Source organism: Fusarium fujikuroi, chromosome FFUJ_chr05 (assembly GCF_900079805.1).
Source record: "Fusarium fujikuroi IMI 58289 draft genome, chromosome FFUJ_chr05".
Taxonomy (NCBI): domain Eukaryota; kingdom Fungi; phylum Ascomycota; class Sordariomycetes; order Hypocreales; family Nectriaceae; genus Fusarium; species Fusarium fujikuroi.
In genome coordinates this window covers 4,306,597-4,320,719 of record NC_036626.1, presented here as the reverse complement: position 1 = coordinate 4,320,719, position 14,123 = coordinate 4,306,597, and the positions used below count along the sequence as shown (strand labels likewise).

Sequence of the window (14,123 nt, the reverse complement as noted above, 5' to 3'; positions counted from 1 at the left end):
TTAAGCTTTTATTATTTTCTTTAAGGTATTTTATTGCAATAAGACTTCTCTTAAAGTATTAGAAATTATAGGACTTTTAATCTATATAATTAACTAAATATATACTTATATAATTAACTTTAGGTTTAACCTTAATATTAGATTATTAATTTTAAAAGATAAATATCTTTAAAATAAGCTATAATTAAGGCAGCTAATAAAGGCAATAGAAGAAAATAAGGAGCTTATTATTAGTAAGGTATAATATAATTACTTTAAATAAGAAAAAACCTATATTAATATTACTAATAAGCTTAATAAAGTAAGAATAATAATCTCTATATTAACTGTCTATTAGATATTAATCTCTTTAGGATTTTAAAAGATAAAGCTAATAAGGAAGCCAGACTTAATAAAGTTAATAAAAATTAAGAGATTTATTTAATATTTTACCTATTAAGATTAAACCCTAAAGGACTAAAAGTTAGTAATTTAGTTAGATAAAACTGTTATAGTTCTTTTATATTAATAAGAAGGTTATTATATATAGTAAAGATTAAATAAGTAGTTTTTATATAGCTATATTTATAAGTAGTAGAAAGGCATAATAGAGTTTATATTCTAGAGGTATTTTTTCTATAATAAAAAGGGACCTTATTACTGCTAGGTTTTAGAGATTAAGAAAAAAAAGGCAGATTCTATACTTATCTTTAAGGAGCTTAACTGTAAGCTTAAGCTAAAGAAGAAGGAGGAATAGAAGCTCTTAATAGTAATAAGAAAAGTAGGTCTAAGAAATCTGCTAGATAAGAAGCTGGCTTAAAAGTAGAATAAAAAGATTAAAAAACTTATAAGAAAGGAAAGAAAGGGAGGTATTAATTAGTAGTAATATTAGCAGAAGATTTTAATTTTAAAATTACTTCCTTTTATATAAAAATATAAAAAAAAGAGACCTAGTATAGTTATTTAAAAAGATAAGGTATTAATATATTTATATTATATATAGCAGAAGGTTTTTAACCTTATTAATATATAGTAACTTTTTTAGTATAAAAATAGCCTAGATTTAAATATAATTAAAGCAGCCTAGCCTTATTTAAAGAGGGAAATTATAAAAAAAGGCACTCTTTAAAGTAAAAGTAAAGCTATTTACAGATAGGAAGTAATATAGTTAGTAATGCTATAAGAGTTAATTTAAGCTTAGATTAAATAGATACCTTATTATATAGAAAAAATTATTAAGTTAAAGGGAGGAAATAAGTATAAAGAAGGCAGGGATTATTTAGTGTAAAATTGACCTTTTTAGAAGTACTACCTTACTTTTAATAGTACTAGCTATTTTTAGCCCGGTTTAGCGTGGCCAGGGGTCGAGATAAAACTTTTAGCAGGGACCTCTGTAGTCGGAATATCAGATCGGGCGCCTCCACTACTAACCTAAATTGTTAGGTCTCAAAACAACCCATTTTGATCTAACACTGATAAAGAATGAGTATACAGAATAGCCAAGACTCACTCAAGATAGTCGTTCGCATAAACACGAGATAGCATTAAGTGTGGCTTCTGAAATGCTTATCTAGTCAAGTGTACCACTCAATATCCGACAAGTCGCGTCAGCAGAGACAGCATCATTCAGCACGACCATAAGGCTCACTCCCCAGCCCATCCCACCGAGACCCGAAACACCGGAACGATCGGACGCTCGCCGAGTCAGTGCCAACCGCTTTACAAATGCCGAACACAATCTCACCACCAAAAAGCCCAACGCTACAGAATTGCCGTGATCTGTGCGCTTTAGACTTTAAGGCTATGTAACCCGGACCTATGCGCTCTCACTGGTGGAAATTTGAAACCTGGGGGCGTCCAAAGGGTAATTAAACTCTATGCAGAGTAGTACGCGGTGAAACGCTGACGCGCTCTCCCTTCTAGAAAATGCACTTTTAGCTTCTAATTAAACTTAATTCACAAAAAGGGACGGCGGCACTGCGTTGACGGCGCATTTAAACCGCTGCACCGCGCTATTTTTCTGTATTTTGGCTCATCAACCTCCAACGGTCTTCATTCTTTCGTTTTTTCATGTTTTGCAAATACCTACACTCCTTTAAACAACGTCACTCATTTCTCCTTCTCTAATCATGCGCGTTACTACCCTTCTGGGCCTGAGCGCCTACGCCGTCGCCGAGGCGAGCTGTTCGCGCAACATCATCTACTACGACCAGTGGCACACCAAGGATCTGCCCTCCAAGGATGTCACCCACAGCGTCACCCACGTCATGATGTCCTTTGCCAACTCTTCGCTCTTCACCACTGAGCCTTCTGGCAAGTACGAGCCCTTCCAGCCTCTTAAGGAGGTTCGCGCTCTGTTTGATCACGACATCAAGGTTTGTCTTGCTGTTGGTGGTTGGGGCGACAATGCTGGTTTCGATGCGGGTCTCAAGACCGATCGTACCCGGGAGAGGTTCGCTCGTAACGTTGCTTCTACTCTTGATAGACTCGGTTTCGACTGTGTTGGTAAGTGCTCTGTATATGGAAGTTGATGGGAGTACTGGCTAACGGGTTCAGACATCGATATGGAGTACCCTGGTGGTAACGGCGCCGACTACAAGCAGGTCGTCAACTCCAAGAAGACCTACGAGATCAAGGCCTTCCCCAAGCTCCTCAAGGAGATCAAGAAGTTCATCGGCTCCAAGGAGCTCTCCATCGCTGTCCCTGGTCTTGAGCGTGACATGATCGCCTACATCCCCAGCGAGACCCCCCTCATCGAGAAGTCCGTCGATTTTGTCAACGTAAGCACTCCCTCTCAGCCTTATGAAACCACCCCACTAACCTCTTCAGGTCATGACCTATGATCTCATGAACCGTCGTGATCACTACACCACCCACCACGTCTCCGTCAAGGGTGCCGCCCGTGCCATCGACAAGTACCTCTCCCTGGGCTTCCCCGCCCACAAGCTCGTCCTCGGCATTCCCTTCTATGCCAAGTATTTCATCACCAAGCAGGGCTACAAGTGCACCAACCCCATCGGCTGCCCTACCGAGCTCCTCGAGAACCCCGATGGTAGCGACACCGGCAAGTCTGGCTCTATGACTTTCGAGGCTGCCAACTTTGTCTCTGCCCCTACCAACCTCACTGCTACTCCTGATGCTACCTGCGGTGCTGGCACTTTCTTCAAGTGCGCCACCGGATCTTGCTGTGCTGCTTCCGGCTGGTGGTAAGTGTCTTTCTGAAATCGTTACTAGACAATAGCTAACATGTAACAGTGGTGATACTGCTGCCCACTGCGGTGCTGGCTGCCAGTCTGCCTACGGCAAGTGTGACGGCGTCGATATCTCCGCTTCGTTCCACGAGGCTCTCGAGAAGGGCAAGACTGACAAGGTCAACGGAGGACAGTGGTACTGGGATGCCCCTAACCGCATCTTCTGGTCTTGGGACACTCCCGAGCTCATCGCTGAGAAGATCAACCTTCTTGCCAAGACCCGCGGCATTAAGAGCGTCATGGCCTGGGCCCTTGCTCTTGACAGCCATGACTGGAGCCACCTCAAGGCTATGCAACAGGGTTTCGACCGTGTCAACGCTTAGATGGCCGGCACCTGGGCTCTCGGGGCCAAATCATAGACTCATAGAATAATAGCTGGGGTGTGAGGTCAACGGACTTGTTTAGTACTACAATAAATATGTCTTCCCTGGTGCACTTACGATTTACGCCATACAATACTTGTGTTGTGACGATTGCGAAGACTGGGTCCGAGAGTGACTTAATGAGTGGAAGTCTGTTTGCCCTTATACTGGCCAGTCACCGTTGAACTTGAGCTAGAATCTTGACTCATAGCAGAAGTGATTCCAATCCATGGTGTCAGGATAATGTAGGGTCGGGCGACATTACCAAATCAGTCGCTTACTCAACTAGGTACTTTGGTCGAATAACATCCATTGGCGAGCCGTCTGTATGTTGTGGAGCTATTCCTGTCGTGTCGTCAGCCCTAATCCACATTGGCATTGAAGATGCAACATATCTGACATTGTGCTTATTCCAACAGCATGGGTACAGGCTCATGAGCAGTTACCATTGGCTAAAGTGTTATAATTCGACTCGAGATGGAGTTAAGTCTACCCAGAAGGAAGATGACTGCCTGACTGAGAGCCTGAGGGATAAATATTCGACATGGTCGCTCGCTGAGTGATGACTGCTGCTTCTCATCAGTTACCTTGCATTGATCTCAACTTGTGACCATGAGTTTCCCCGATGAGCAGAAAGTTGACTTTCAGGTGCGTATCGAATCCTCTGGGTAAGGCTATAGCTCTCTGACTCTTAGCAAAGACTTTCCAGAACGTCATAAACAACCAGTTGAGCCCCACTTCAGAATCACGACATGGCATCTGCCCCAGCACAGAAGAATCTCTCTGGGAGTCACCCGTATCGACCCAAGATGACGTTGATCGAGCTGTAAGCGCTGCGAAAGCAGCTTATCCTGCATGGCGAAAGCTATCATGGGATGAGCGCGCCAGCTACCTCGTGAAGTTCGCAGATGCTATCGAAGCACATAAGCAAGAGTTCATTGACCTTCTAGGCCGTGAAGCTGGTAAACCTCCGCAGGCTGGTGGCTTTGAGCTTATGCTTGTTATGGAGCATGTTCGAGAGACTCCGAAGCTTAGGATCGGGGAGGTTAAGCCTGAGGATAATGAAGATGTAAGTTCCCAGATTATTCATCATTGGAAAAGGGAGACTAATAGTATGCGCAGAGAACAGCCGTTGTACGCTACGTTCCGATTGGCGTCGGCGTCGGCATCGTTCCATGGAACTTCCCCATGTTGCTCGGCATTGGGAAAGCATACCCTGCCATGCTGGCCGGCAACACGTTTATATGGAAGCCTTCGCCATATACTCCCTACTCTGCCCTTAAGCTTGCAGAGATCGGAGCCAAAGTCCTGCCTCCCGGCGTACTCCAGGCTCTGAGCGGCGGTGATGACCTTGGACCTATGCTGACTGCTCATCCTGATGTAGCCAAGGTCAGCTTTACGGGCTCCACCGAGACGGGCAAGAAGATTATGGCGGCTTGTGCTGCTACATTGAAGCGCGTCACTCTTGAGTTGGGTGGCAACGATGCTGCGATTGTTTGCGAGGATGTTGACATCCCCGGAGTGGCTGGAAAGGTGCGTTTCTCTACACCTTACCCGAAGACAAAAGGTTTACTAACCAGTTGATAGGTCGCATTTCTGGCTTATGTCCACAGCGGCCAAATCTGCATGAATATCAAGCGTATCTACGTCCATGAAAGTATCTACGACAAATTTGTTTCCGAAGTTATCAAGTTTCTACATGCCCTCAAAACTGGCGACTTCTCTGACCCTGAAGCCTTCTTCGGACCTATCCAGAATAAGATGCAGTACGAGAAGCTCCAGCGCCTCTATGAGCAGATCGATAAGCAAGGCTGGAAGTGTGCCTTTGGGAGCGCATCACCTGCAACATCGGAAAAGGGGTACTTTGTACCACCCGTTCTTGTTGATAACCCACCCGAGGACTCAGAAATCGTACAAATGGAACCGTTTGGTCCAATAGTACCTGTTATGAAGTGGCAGTCGGAAGACGATGTCATAGCCAGGGCTAATGCATCAGACTATGGTCTTGGAGCGTCTGTCTGGAGTAAAGACGTCGCTCGTGCTCGACGAATGGCCGAACTGTTGGAAGCGGGAAGCGTTTGGGTCAACACGCATTTCGAAGTTGCGCCGAACGTTCCGTTTGGGGGGCATAAGCAGAGCGGTATCGGCATGGATTGGGGAGAGGTCGGTCTTAAGGGCTGGTGCAATCCTCAGGCTTACTGGGTGAAGCACTCTGGGTGATGGAAATAGATATTATGAGAAGAGATCTATAGCTAAGTACACGATGAAATGCAACACCAATGACCATCCTGCTATTCGTCCTTCATCACCATAACGACAACCTTTCCCTTAGTTCTACCCGACTCAACCTTCTCCCAAGCCTCTTCAAAGTCGTCGAGACCAACCACGCTATCGATGTGCGGCTTAATCTGGCCAGCCTCCAGAAGTTTGGTGATGACTTCTAGATCCTTGCCGACCGGGTCAATGACAAAGAAGATGCTGTTGACCTCCTTCTTGACATCTTCCGGACGATTCTGCTCCGGTGGAGCACAGACACTGACAAGTGTTCCTCCCTCCCGAACTGCATACCACGTCTGAGATAGAGAAGGCAAGCCAATACAATCAAAGACAAGGTCGAATTGTCGAGATGAGGGATCTTGGGTAGCCCACTCTCCAATACTCTGCTTCTTGTAGTCGATGGTCTCAGTCGCACCAAGTTGCCGAACGAAATCGATATTCTGTGTTCCAACAACTCCCGCAATAGTCTTGACTCCAGCCAGGCGAGCGAGCTGTACAGCCCAGCTGCCCACTCCCCCAGCAGAACCGTTGATAAGAACTCGGACCTTGCCGTTCTTCTCCCGCGCAGCTTCATCTCCCGCAAGTGCCTTGGGATCCAAACCTCCCCTTGTGAACAATCCCTGATATGCAGTAAGTGCACTAATAGGACTCGCCGCAGTTTCAGCCCAAGTCAAGTTCTTAGGTCTAATCGCAAGCTCAGAGACCCGGGCGAGGACATATTCTGCAGCTGCACCAGGGCGGTTTGCTTCAATACGAGCGTAGACTTCGTCGTCGGGCTTGAAGCCGCTGTTCTCTGGGGCTGAGACGACTGTCCCTGCAAGGTCTTGGCCGGGAATGGGGATCTTGTCACCGATGAACTCGGGTGCCCAGAGGGCCCAGTCGAGTTCGCCCTTGCAGGGACAGGTAGCGTGAACTTTGACGAGGACGTCTTGAGGATGGCTGGGGGTAGGGACGGGTTGCTGAGATGAGAGGATGAGTTTGTGGGAGTGCTTATCTGGCTGAAGGACAGTCTTCATTGTAGCTGGGAGACTAGATGATGTCATTTTATAATAAGGATATGGTGTAGACGTGTTATTTTAAGTTGAGGCTTCTGACGGAGAGTTCCAATCGGCACAGAAACTTAGTGTTATCGGATATATCGCGATGTTGTTGGATACTAGAGCTGATATTTGGTCAGATTGAGGAAAGCGACTGCGAGGAAGCAGTATATAAATATTATAGTGGCTTACAAGAATTAACAACCAGAATTATACTATCTCCGTCTGGTTCCGGAACCTGTATCTCTGCAAGTGTCATACCCGAAGCCAGTCAGCGAAAAACGCCACTCAACGGTTTCCCGTGTGTCGATTACCCGGATACCCGATGTCAGCCTGCATGTAAAGCAACACCAAAAACCTGGCCATTGCGGCATCAGCGGCATCCGGGCCAATCACATACCACGAAATTGCCCTCGGAGAAGCACTATCGCGTGTTTGTCAGCTCGCGCTCGGCTTGGTAATAACTCAAAACGCGAGGTTAATAACCGGACCTCTGATGCCATGCAGGATTGATTTGGTAGTGGTGTAGGGGAGCTCGCCACTAACTGGTTTGATGTGATAAAGCACGATGTGGACCAAAACTACCCCTTAAATGGCTTCCTGAGTCTGGCCAGGGTGTGAGTGCCATAGTAATGGCTACAATTAAGATTCGACGTGCATCAACTTTATTGACTGTTGCATAAATGAGAGTAGAAAGACAAGTAACATTATCGAGCCTGCCGTATACTTGAACTACTGCCCATTGCTATACTAGACTGATCACTTGAGTACTTTCTCAGTGACCTTTTCCAATCCTGCGAAAACGCCGAATCCCCGATACTGAGCTTGCAATCCGTAAATTGAGGACAGTGTCGCCTACAGCCACTGCATGACTCCTCCCTCATTTGTACTGATATCCCCGAGACAACCGTTGTAGATTCGCTTATCCGCCGAGACCTTGTGCTGTCTTGATCCAAGTGAGCGAGCAAGTACTTGCGAACGTCTTTTGGGCTATGTTTCGCAGCCACTTCCTTGGCATCTTCCCCGTTCTTGTTCTTGATGCTCAAGTCGCTACATCTTGATAGCACATCGATGACTTGTTTCTTGTTGGCTATGTTGGATTTCAGGGCGACCATTAGTGGCGTCGACCCATCTTGCTGCTGTGCGTTTGCGTCAGCAACCTTTTTGCCATATTGATCTAGCAACAGGTACTCCAGCATTTTCACATCTCCAACTCGAGCAGCTATGTGTGCGGCAGTCATGCCAAATTGATCTTGGGCATTGACATCCAGGGCCTCAGCCCTTGAGTCACCGAGAAGAAGCTTTGCGACGCGTCTTCCCTCAAATTTCGGACTCTGGCACAAGTGAAGACCTGTCTTACCCGTACGATCGGTCGCATCAGCCTTCGCACCTTTGGTAAGAAGGAGCTTGACCGCAACGGCGTTCAGCTCAGAACCTGCCAGTAGCAAGGGCGTTGGGTCCTGGCTCCCGTCTTCCAAACGCACCTCGATATTGCAGTCCCTGGATAACATCTTCTCCAACACAACCATATTGTTTGTCTTGATAGCTTGATGCATAGGTGAAGTACCTTTGAGCGCGACGGGAGCCGCCTCCCAGATGAGATCGTACCTGAAATTGGAAACATTGACGGGAAAACCTTGTTCTTTGCACCAATTGATAAGATCTTCTGTCACGTCTTGGTGGAGAGACTCATCCAGTATCTCCTCGACATGCGAAAGATTCGGGGTAACTCTCAAGGATGGGTACATTCCATTCTTTTCTCTGAAATCGCGAACAGTAGGTAAAATGCTTGCACCGTCGCGGCTCTCATTCCGAATAGATGGGACGTAGTTCGAGTTTGATACTTGATGCCACGGTGGATCAGCAATTGACATGATCATGGCCTCAGATTTGTCCTTCCATGTCTTGAATGCATCATGGTACTCAAAGTCAGATTCCTCTCCAGGAAAGGTGTTGCCGGTGCCAAGTGCATTTGTGACATGTTGCAGTCGTTTGATGGAACGTGACTCAGCGGCTTGGTACCTTTGACGCTCCTCCGTGAGTGTTGCGTGAAAGAGCAGCTTTTCGAGGATTGGTCTCACGAAGGCCTTGAAATCGGTGACTTCATCTCGCGTCCTGTAACTGATGTAGCTGCTTAAGGTCAACATCTGATTTCCCCCAGAAGATCGTATCCAAACCTACATTGACAGCATCTCGAAGTGTGACTGCAGAAGCTCTTCGGAGCCAGCAAGCCGTTGCTTGATATTCCTAATGTCATCGCTTTGGAACTTTCTTTGAAGAACATACCAAGCCTCAAGCCTTTTGGATCCCTTTGCCTCCAGTATTACGTCAATATGAAGCTTGCTAGTTAGTAAAGAGAGGTCTCGGTGGATGTTCTCAAGAGTCCTGTCAATTGAATTACGATAGTCTTTCTCTAACGGTGATTGCGGTACGTTTGCATCAAACAATGCCCGGACCTGGTCAAGGCGAGTATGAAGAGCAGCAAGAGTGTCTTGCATTATCTCTATATCGCAATCATTAGTTTGATCATGGCTCTCAACCTTCTCGCAATGCCCCAGTGATCGCCTTATGGAACTCACCAGCATCCTTACTGGCGTCTCTAATTTCCCGAATGATAAAGTAAAGCCCAGTAGCTAGGTTACGGCAAAGCTCGGTAGTGGCAATGGCTAGCCCCGCTGCATCCAAAGGCGACGACATGGAAATTGTCCGAGTGGAAGTGCCCTATCGATACGGGCTTGGACCTAGTATAGTGTTTATGCAAACTAGCGGAGAAACTTGGAATCGGGAGAATGGAGCAAGAGCGGTCTAGTAGATGGAAGAGAAGATGAGAGGGATGAGATGAGATGAGAACCTGGGGAAATCCTGGGGACGAAAGCGGGTCGGAAGCGCAGGCCTTGCACACAAAACGCGGGGATACTATGACATATAGATTGCTCTCAAAATAAACAAGGCGTACAAGGCGACACGAGAATTCTTCTGTGGCTGAAACGTTTGCTTGCTCAGAGCCTGATTTTCAAAGGCCAAGACCTTAGAAATAGCTCTCCAGACCGTCTTGGTATACGACCAGTCGTCTGGATGACTCGTTGGGGTTGCACAACGCCAGAGCCTTGTTTCACGTTGTATCCACCGCGGCTCGCGAGGGGTCCTTATTGGCCATTATTGTAATTCCACTTCGAAACCATCGAGGCTTTGCTTTCACTGGTCAGGTTTTCAGCTTTCAGCTATCGGCTGTGGCGGTCGCGGTGAAACCCATGCCTTCTAAGGCAGACAGGAGAGCGCTTAGAGAAGCGGCGAGGCAGAGCCTCATTGCATCTGTGCCGACGACAGGAACCAACAAGATCTGTCGGCTTGAAATTGGAATGAAGCTATGAGCTTAAAAGCAGAAGTTTCCCAAATCGAAGACAAGGTCTAATCACTCACTATCCTTCTCTCTGCATGTGAAGCGATTCATCGACACCACAACTTTTGTTTTCCCACCCTTCACATCACGAGCACCTTTACTTACTCCACCATACCGTTGAACTCACGGCCCAGCATGGTATCTCTAAGGCGGCCACCTCGCTATCACAATGCTCTAGGTAAACATGGCCATTGCCCATCTCATTAAGATTCTTGGACTGAACATTGCTGACTGTACCAGCCAATATGACAGAGAGGGAGCTCCACGCGGATGTGCGAAGGTTCTATCAACACACTTCTCAAACTCTAACCGGCCTGCGACCTTATCCCACCGAGCGAGAAGTCCAAGATGCAGCCGCGGCGTGGCAGCAAAAGGACAACATCGAGAATGCCATCCGCGAAGCGGTTCGAAAGGGCAGCCCAGATAGCGGCGGCACTACGGACACCGTCATACCCCTCAGTGCCGCCGAGAAACGCGCTCTGATCAACGAGATTGACCATTCGTTCTCTGAGAACGGGATGTGGATGGTCATCTTCACTGTCAGTCTGAGTGCCTTTCTCCAGGGCTTTGTACAGAGTAGTCAGAACGGTGCAAATCTCTTTGCTGATCAGTGGCTTAAGTCTCAGAAGCATACTGTCAACTCCCAGTTCGCTTATGCCAACGCAGCTGTTTACTTCAGCGCTGCTGTTATGTAGGTAGAGTTCTCTCGCAAGTCATGTCTTGGTAGCTGACAGCAACAGAGGATGTCCACTGGCTGCACCGATGAGTTCACTGTTTGGTCGCCGTGGTGTCATTATTGTCGCCTCATTTCTCATCTTTGCGGCATCCGTTGGCTCGGCTTGCATTACACTCAATGACAACGCATGGCTGTCTCTTAGGAGCATCAGACTAATCGGCGGTGTCGGCATGGGCTTAAAGGCTACTAGCACCCCCATCCTCGCAGCGGAAACGGCAGTTGGCTCGTGGAGAGGCTCTTCAGTTCTGTTATGGCAGCTATGGTAGGTCTAACCTCTCCAACATCTCGATGATATGATGACTGAGAGGCTTGCTTGTTAGGGTCTCTTTTGGCATCATGATGTCTTTTATTGTCAATATTTGCTTGAACCAGATTGACGACAAGAATCTAAAGCTCCGGTTGATTCTGGCGTCTCCAGCAGTGTTTGCGCTTATGCTGATGTATACTGTCGCCAAATGCCCTGAGTCATTCCGCTACTACTTGATGCCAGGTTCGAGAAAGTATAGCCCTGAGAAGGCATATGCCTCGTTGCTACGATTGCGCAACACCAAGGTCGGTCACAACACTTCTACACATCCCTTTTGGCTTACCCCTTCGTTCCCCTTCACAACCTGCACCGTCGAACAACATCTGATACAAGCGGTCACAGCTACAAGCAGTCAGAGACTTGTACTTGACGTACAAGGGAATAGATACTGAGTTCGAAAATGAAAGATACGATAGCATCAAGGCCGCCCCGAAACCTCGAACCCTAGTAGTTGGAGCTGTCAGTCACTACGTGCGACAATACTGGAAGATCCTGAAAGTCCATCGCCTTCGGAATGCAGCTATTACAACAGGGATTGTGGCTTTGTCGCAGCAACTTTCTGGAAGTGAGTCGATCGACCTGTTTGAACACCTTGGCCTCATTGACACTATTTAGTTAACCTCATGGCGTTCTACGGTGGGACAACACTTGTAGGTATTAGTCCAGGCAATCAGCCAACAGAAGATCAAATCTCCAAGGCCATGCTGTACAACTTGATCTTTGGTCTGTCGAACTTCTTATTCTGCTTACCCGCCATCCATTCCATAGACGTTCTGGGAAGAAGGAGGGTTCTACTCTTCACAATCCCAGGTATGGCCTTAACCTTGATGGCAGCGGCTATAAGCTTCAATACGGCAAATGAGGATGTGAGAAACGGACTTGTAGCCTTCTGGATCTACTGTATGTTATAAGCGTCTTGTGCCTGTGAGAGTATCGCTTACACTTAAAACAGTTCACACAGTATTTTATAGCCCGGGAATGGGGCCAGTGCCGTTCGTGTTAGCTTCGGAAAGCTTTCCTTTGGCCTTTCGTGACACCGTAAGTTGGCTTTGAGGTATAAACGAAGACAAATAACCAAAACGAAGACAAATAATCAACATCCAGAACAGGGCGCATCGCTTGCAATATCCATCAACCTTCTATTCGCTGGCCTCCTGGCATGGCTGCAACCCCTACTGGTCACTGGTATTAGATTCGGGGGAACACTTGGGGTGTTTGCTGGCTTGAACGTCGTTGCCTTTGCTCTCATCTTTCTCCTGATGGAGGAAACCAGCGGCGTACCTCTTGAGTCTCTAGGATCTGTCTTCGACCAGTCGAAGAAGGATCTGATCCACTTCCAACTCTTCAAGTTTTTACCATGGTTCGGTCGGTTCATTCTTGGTAGGAGTAGTCTTGCCGAAAGACCAGAACGTACTGTCGACTTGAGTCCGAGCTCGGTGACAGCTGCTTCGGTCACTGATGATGACGATGAGGAACGCATTTGGAATAGCGATACTGTTTCAAGTGGGGTGAGGCTCGCCGATATGTTGGGGGGAAACGGAAGAGGCTGATTCGCAAGTCAGCACCTGGAACAAAGGAAGATTTAGAGGAATATGTAACTGAAATAAAATATTATCGCATGGCATGAGGCATCCGCGCCTTATAGTAATTGAAAATTGAAACTAACAGTCATCTCATAGAGTTAATTAGGAGATAATAATTATATAGAGAAACAGCCACTACCAGAATGCAATGAACTTGGTCTCAATGCTCTCTCTCACTTCCTCCTTCTCAGTTCCCGGCAGATGAAATGAACAGTGGTGAACCCCTCCCGCTATTTCACTCCCGTCCTTCTCACTCTCGGTGTCCATGATCTTCATGAGGAGAACCTCATCCGGAGTCTGGTCACTGATCCAGTACCACTTATGCTTTGGATTAGCCTTGGTAAGTAGTACATCCGACTCAAATGTCCCATGCACCCCTGGCGGGTTACGCCAGAAGCTCACGCCATCTTCCTCATCAGCTGTCCAGTAGTCTACATAGGCCATGGGATCCCGCTTGACAGTTTTCAGTGGACGCCAGGTAGTATACAGGGCCCATCGTCTGCCTTGGTAGTTCTTTGCTCTGCCCCCTGGCAGCTTTGCAGCCTCATCGCCAGCCTTGATGATATCGCCAGCCTCATCAATGAGCTCTTGGCTCCAGTTCCGGAGAGTGTTCCACGCACCGGATGGACCCCAGTCCTTATGAGGCTTTCGTACTGGGCCTTCCTCTTCGCCTTTTTGGAAACCTTTTGCCCTTGTAGTAGGGAGCTCATTAGCTGGGATGGCTTCCCTTTCCTTGCTGCCGCTGCTTGATTTGCCAGGCATGGGATAAGGAGGGGCGAGCTCTGGCTCCTTGAAGGGAACATTCCGAGACGAAGCAAGTAGAATCATGACCTTCTTGGCTCCAGTGAGAGACTTTGCCAGTTCAATGATTTCGGGGTCATACACTTCCTTGCGAACGACTGGATCTGTCCACGACGAGTGATCATACGGCGGAGAGCCTACCGCCGATGTATGTTTGACAACCTGGAAGCCGTTACCATCTAGGGTAAAGGACGAGACTGAAGGGCGGATATCAGTCACTGCTACGGCCTGCTGAGTGCAGTCTTGGAGCGTAGTGACACCAGCGATCGGGGAGGTTGGAAGAGCCGGTCCGCTATGGTAGGCTATAGTAGCAGTGACACTCTTGCCCACTGGCGATTCAAGAAGATTATCTTTATGAGGCATCGTGACAAGAATGATAACGGTGATAGG

The 14,123-nt window shown here is 47.4% G+C and overlaps 6 protein-coding genes; 3 read left to right on the top strand and 3 right to left on the bottom strand.

Annotated features, from left to right (window-relative positions):
* Positions 1-2,108: 2,108 nt before the first annotated feature.
* On the top strand, positions 2,109-3,553 carry FFUJ_14326 (related to class V chitinase; the record flags this gene model as incomplete). XM_023578455.1 has 4 exons in its annotated part: positions 2,109-2,484; positions 2,536-2,759; positions 2,809-3,185; positions 3,235-3,553. The coding sequence occupies 4 exons, from the start codon at positions 2,109-2,111 to the stop codon at positions 3,551-3,553; spliced, it is 1,296 nt and encodes a 431-aa protein (XP_023431261.1).
* A 651-nt stretch (positions 3,554-4,204) lies between these two features.
* Positions 4,205-5,812, top strand: FFUJ_14327 (related to aldehyde dehydrogenase; the record flags this gene model as incomplete). XM_023578454.1 has 4 exons in its annotated part: positions 4,205-4,240; positions 4,293-4,661; positions 4,715-5,125; positions 5,180-5,812. The coding sequence occupies 4 exons, from the start codon at positions 4,205-4,207 to the stop codon at positions 5,810-5,812; spliced, it is 1,449 nt and encodes a 482-aa protein (XP_023431260.1).
* A 71-nt stretch (positions 5,813-5,883) lies between these two features.
* FFUJ_14328 (related to zinc-binding oxidoreductase) lies at positions 5,884-6,885 on the bottom strand (the record flags this gene model as incomplete). The annotated part of the gene is made up of 1 exon (XM_023578453.1): positions 5,884-6,885. One exon carries the CDS (start codon positions 6,883-6,885, stop codon positions 5,884-5,886), a length of 1,002 nt encoding a protein of 333 aa, XP_023431259.1.
* Positions 6,886-7,613: 728 nt separating this feature from the next.
* On the bottom strand, positions 7,614-9,603 carry FFUJ_14329 (uncharacterized protein; the record flags this gene model as incomplete). XM_023578452.1 has 3 exons in its annotated part: positions 7,614-9,036; positions 9,088-9,409; positions 9,486-9,603. The coding sequence occupies 3 exons, from the start codon at positions 9,601-9,603 to the stop codon at positions 7,614-7,616; spliced, it is 1,863 nt and encodes a 620-aa protein (XP_023431258.1).
* Positions 9,604-10,551: 948 nt separating this feature from the next.
* FFUJ_14330 (related to myo-inositol transport protein ITR1) lies at positions 10,552-12,899 on the top strand (the record flags this gene model as incomplete). XM_023578449.1 has 7 exons in its annotated part: positions 10,552-10,997; positions 11,047-11,304; positions 11,363-11,720; positions 11,773-11,914; positions 11,965-12,249; positions 12,302-12,387; positions 12,459-12,899. The coding sequence occupies 7 exons, from the start codon at positions 10,552-10,554 to the stop codon at positions 12,897-12,899; spliced, it is 2,016 nt and encodes a 671-aa protein (XP_023431257.1).
* A 168-nt stretch (positions 12,900-13,067) lies between these two features.
* On the bottom strand, positions 13,068-14,096 carry FFUJ_14331 (gibberellin cluster-GA4-Desaturase; the record flags this gene model as incomplete). Its single annotated transcript, XM_023578448.1, has 1 exon — positions 13,068-14,096. One exon carries the CDS (start codon positions 14,094-14,096, stop codon positions 13,068-13,070), a length of 1,029 nt encoding a protein of 342 aa, XP_023431256.1.
* Positions 14,097-14,123: the final 27 nt, after the last annotated feature.